The sequence below is a fragment of the Asparagus officinalis genome, chromosome 4, assembly GCF_001876935.1.
Source record: "Asparagus officinalis chromosome 4, Aspof.V1, whole genome shotgun sequence".
Classification (NCBI taxonomy): domain Eukaryota; kingdom Viridiplantae; phylum Streptophyta; class Magnoliopsida; order Asparagales; family Asparagaceae; genus Asparagus; species Asparagus officinalis.
The window spans coordinates 37048772-37054043 of NC_033797.1; the positions used below are offsets into that span (position 1 = coordinate 37048772).

The 5272-nt window shown below is 34.8% G+C and overlaps 1 protein-coding gene across 1 annotated transcript in view; it reads left to right on the forward strand.

The window, feature by feature from the left end:
- The window catches only part of LOC109837205 (probable xyloglucan endotransglucosylase/hydrolase protein 32), a 4800-nt gene continuing 488 nt past the window's right edge, over positions 961-5272 (forward strand). The window contains 6 exon segments of the mRNA XM_020405341.1: positions 961-1132; positions 1134-1192; positions 1289-1389; positions 1646-1863; positions 2793-2801; positions 5158-5272. The exon segment at positions 5158-5272 is cut by the window's right edge and continues 488 nt beyond it. Coding sequence (XP_020260930.1) covers positions 1002-1132; positions 1134-1192; positions 1289-1389; positions 1646-1863; positions 2793-2801; positions 5158-5272 — 633 coding nt within the window. The 5' untranslated portion in view covers positions 961-1001.

A 5272-nucleotide genomic window follows, 5' to 3' on the forward strand; every position in this document is an offset into this window, starting at 1 on the left:
ATCTTCAGTATTATTGTATATTATTGAGTTTGTTTGAATGAATGTGAAAGATTTTATACCATCTGTTTGAAGAAATATCTGACAGACTGATGATACTTATCGTTAAAATTGTTTATTTTTTTGATGAATAATGCAAACATTTATCAGATGACAAGTTTATGATGAAAATTCCACCATTTGGATATTTCAAAAGCTTATTTAGGTAGGGTTTTTCACTCAAAACTGTATTAATATTTGATATAGGGACTAAGGATGTGCGCCAGATTTGTTTCAGCCCGAGAATTGGAGGAAGTTCGTAACATGTTAACCATAACACGTAACATGTTAACTATTAAAGTTAACATATTAAATGTTGTAGTTAACATATTAACTATTATAGTTAACATGTTAGTTAACATGTTAGTGAAAACATGAGCTAGAGTTATGATGAAGGGGTAAAATTGGGTTTTTGGGTAAAAAATATAAAAAAATGGGAAAACATGAGCTGGAGTCATAATAGAGGGGCTTGGGCAAACTTTTTTTTTAAATTTTGGGGGCTGCAAACACATTTTGAAAAGTATGAGGAGCTTGGGCATATTGTCTTTTGGGTTTTGGGGCCTTGAAGCAATTTTTCCAAGATTTTGCAATTATAGGCTCTACATTGATTGAATTGAGACCAACATTACTTCACATTGACCAACAGACACATCCCATAGTAAACACTCGTACTTCAAGAAACTCCCACCTGACCCTTCTTCAATACACGCTTTCCAAGAAATAAGCAAAAAAATAACAAATTTACTTCCTTGGCTTTATGTTCGCTACTCTATAACCGATTTAACTCCCAGTTAACTCCTCCCGCCTTTTTCATTCTCTTTTCTACTCATTTTTTCTTTTTTTTTTTGTGCGTGGGGCCCAGAAAGCTTCTATTTATAGTAGCACTACTCCCATGACCCCTCTCTCATCGCAAGTTAGCGCAAAACTAACTCCCCCACTTACTCCTCTCAAGACTCATCAACTCCATGGCTCTCTACTCCTCCTTCCTCGTCCTCATTCTCCTTCACTGTGTGAGCTCTCAGCCTTCCCCTGGCTACTATCCAAGCTCCAAGGTCAGCACCCTGGGGTTTTACCGGCGGTACAGCAACCGGTGGGGCCCACCAGTGGGTGTCTCAGGACCAGTCATCCTCCACGCTGTGGCTTGATAAAAGCTCAGGTTTTTACTCCCCGTTGCCTTGATGTGTGCAGTCATCGAGTATTTTTTTTGGGAATTTATCTTTAAAATAATTATAAGCTAATTTGTTCTGATCAGGGAGCGGATTCAAATCGAGACGCGCGTACCGAAATGGCTATTTTGGTGTGTCCATGAAACTACAACCAGGGTATACTGCAGGAGTGAATACTGCATTCTATGTGAGTATATATGAACTCTGAGTTCATGTATGTAATTAAGTTAATTATTTAATGTACAACTATAATTTGCATTCAGTTCAAAGTAAAAAAAAAAATTTAATGAAATTTACAAGAAAAATAGTAACATGTATTGATTATGCATATTAAAAATGAATTATCACAATTTCTTTAAATATTATTTGATAGTCGGATGGTTATCTTGAAATTAATTTTATTTCTTGAAAAATAGTAACATGTATTGCTTTTATGATTGAAGCTCTCCAATAATGAAGCTCATCCAGGATTCCATGATGAGGTGGACATTGAGCTCTTGGGCACGATCCCTGGAAAGCCTTACACCCTTCAGACGAATGTGTACGTGCGAGGGAGCGGCGATGGGAGGATTATTGGAAGAGAAATGAAGTTTCATCTATGGTTTGATCCTTTTCCATATGAAACCATGGCGAAATATAGTGCTTTTTGGAGAGAACCACCGTGAAGTTTTATTTTTCATAGAACCGCCATAAAAATATATATGAACTTTTTTGCAAAGTGCCACCAAGTTACAATTTTCATTAATGTTTTATTAAATAATAGTATAAAATGACTTAAATGCCTCGATCTTATGTCAAAGTTTTGAGGGGGTGAGTAGGGTTTTTTTGGGGGTGGGGTATTTGGAGAAAATTAAAAGTTTTTTGAGAGTTAACTAAGTTTTAGAGGGAAATAAGGTACTTTTGTTAGTGTGAGAAAATATAATAATACATTGGTGGGTCCAACATGAGGATATTTTAGGGATTTAGCATATTATTTAACATGATATAGATGGAAATCATTATTGGTGGCACTTTATTAAGGATGCATATTTTCATGATGGTTCTACGAAAATTATAATTTTATATCCTTTGTGGTGAATTCGTATAAAAAAACCCTATATAATATATACAGGGAAATAATCAATAATAATATAACTATTAATTTTATTAAAGGCTGTGAAGACAAGTTACATTCTATTGGTCACATTGGAAAGTGAATATATAAGACAGTTATTTTGCTAATAGAGCTATCAACAAATAAGCTGGCTGATGAGATACATTCTGTTAGTGACATCAGAGTACTATAACTGCTCTATTTCTTTCCCTTTGTACATAGCTCACTTTTCTAAGTAAGTTCACAATTCTGATATAGCGTCCTCCATACCTATATAGATCTATAAGTCTAATTTTTTAAGTACATTGATAACTCATATGAAGCGTGTAACCACATAATATATATATTGGACCTCTACTTTCTTCATCCTTTCTTTGCACTATAAATCTAAGCCATTTAGCGATTGCATAATTATGTGACGCAATTGCTGGAGATTTTCTTTGGTCAGTACATTGATAACTTACAAAACACGTGGGACCATCTTCTTTAAATTTAAGTAAAATTATGTATCATGATTCATGCCATCATTTTTTTATTTATATTTGGGTTTTTCGGCATCTATACCCCTCAAATCTTTAATATTTGTAAATTACCCTTGATATTTACAAAATTAACATCTCAAAATTAGCATATTGGGCATTCTTAACGCTCCAACTTAAGAATGTTGCTTTCTAAACAAAGCAGTGTTAGAACTCCCAATAATCTCCAATAGATTTGCAATAATTCTCCGTTTAAAAACTAAAATTGGTAAATGAAAGGGGTAGAAATAACAAGTGCGAGGGAACCGGGGGCAATTTTATAAATACCAGGATTTAAGGAATAATTTTGCAGATATAGAAGATTTGAGGAGGATATATATGCAAAAAACCCCCTTGTACATGACCACTTTGATTAGGCCGACATTAGGACCCCATGTTGATGGCGAAGTATCAGTACGGCTAATTACATTAAAAGGATATTATAAACGTATAACATACAATGTAGCTAGTGTACCTGTGCCGCATGCCGTCAACCAACGTTCTTTTCATACTAGCCCACCGACAATCTTAGGTACCTCTAAGGTCTAGACATCAATTTACAACATCAATTTGCAAAGAAATTTGAAGAATATTTACGAAACTTAGCTATTTAAACAGAAAACTTCGTACATCCATCAATTTTCTTTTCCCTTTGACTTCTTATTCTTTTTTGCTCATATATATATTTGGAGTAATTTCCGATGTTAGCAAATATGGCATCTGAGAGTGCCACAACTGTACCGGTCAATTTTTTCTCAGTTGGATTGTTAGCAGCGGAAATTGTTTTTTTTTTTTTACTTTGGCATAAATTATTTGATTGATAACAGTGCAATAAACATAATTGTAGAAAATAGACAATTTGTCAAATACTAATTGTTTCTACATGCCTATAGGATTCATTAGTACCAACCACTAGGTCTTGTTTGGCAATTCTTCAAAATAGGGCTAAGCTTGGTCTTAGTCCCATTTTGAAAAAAAAAACACTATGTTTGGGTAAAACATGATCAGCATTGGCCCTGCCTTCTAAGCACAAAATTTTTTTTTTTTTGAAGAAAATAAGCACAAAAATATTGATCCCTAAAACTAGCTAGTTTTCTTTTGATCAGCCCTCCCCCAAGAACAAAAGAAAACATGTTTAGTTTAGAACTAGGTCAGGATCAGTTCTGACCCAGTTTTAGGGTGTTTGCCCAAGACACCTTTAGAGTTTTAACTAAGAGGCTGTCTGATTAGTTTCCCTAAACCATAAAAGTGAAAAAAACAAAGACAAAGAAATCACTTTATATGATTGCAAGTGATTTCCTTGCAAAAAGCTAGAAAATGTGTTTCCCACAATTGAAGTCAAATCAATAATAATAGAATGCCACCTCACCCTCTCCTTGTTTCACTTGATCTCAAAGCCTGAACCAAAACAAAGGAAGAGAAGGGTTTTATAATAATATGATTCGCCCATGAACTTTCAAAATATCTTTTTATATTGTTTTTTTTTTTCTAATTTACGGAGGTATATATAAAATTTAGAAAGTTCACGAAGGTTTTCCGCAATTCCAAAAGGTTTTCCGCAATTCCAAAAGGTTCATGGGAGTTTAGTGATATTTTGAAAGTTCACGACATAATTATCACCCTCCGGGCCCGTGGGTCCATTAGCACGTGCAAGTTGTGGGACTAACCAAGTGTAACGCACCGTTGAACTTCAACCACTGCCAAAATCGACTAGCCGATATTACACTTACGTTTTAGCTTTTACTATATAAACTCTTTAATTTCTCATTCTCCCACACGGATGTTGGAATTTTTTTTTTTTTTTGCAAATGTCGCTATAACTTTCAGTGGGATGTCACAATCAGACGTTAAATAGCTCAATCTAAGAGAATCTCTATCTATTAGTTTGATATAAATTTGATACTGGGTGTTGGGATTTCACGCGCGTAAAGCTTCCCATTAGAAAAGCTAAAAGAGAATGACGTTCTTAAATAAAAGCTGCAATCAATACGTTACAGACTAATTAGGGGCTGTTTGGTTCCTGTTTTTTGGGTGGTAAAAATGGAGAAAGCTGTCAAAAATGTCAGCTTTTTAGCAGCTTTCCCCCAAAATCACCTCTTAAAAAGATGATTTTGGGGGAAAGCTGCCAAAAAACTGACATTTTTTACAGCTTTTTCCTTTTTTACCATCCAAAAAAACCTATCCAAACATCCCCTAAGTTTTGCCTTAGCTTGGATGCTAACCTCTATGTTAGATCCTAGTGTATTTAATTTTTTTTTTTTTTTTTTTGCAACATTAATGTAATAGATCATGTTCTTTATATAAAAAAAAAGAGCTAAAATTGAATGTTTTCTTCCTCTTCTAGATTCTTCGTCGATGACATCCCGATTCGCCGGTACGCCAGAAAGAGCGAGGCCACATTCCCCCTCCGTCCAATGTGGGCATACGGGTCGATATGGGACGCATCAGACTGGGCAACG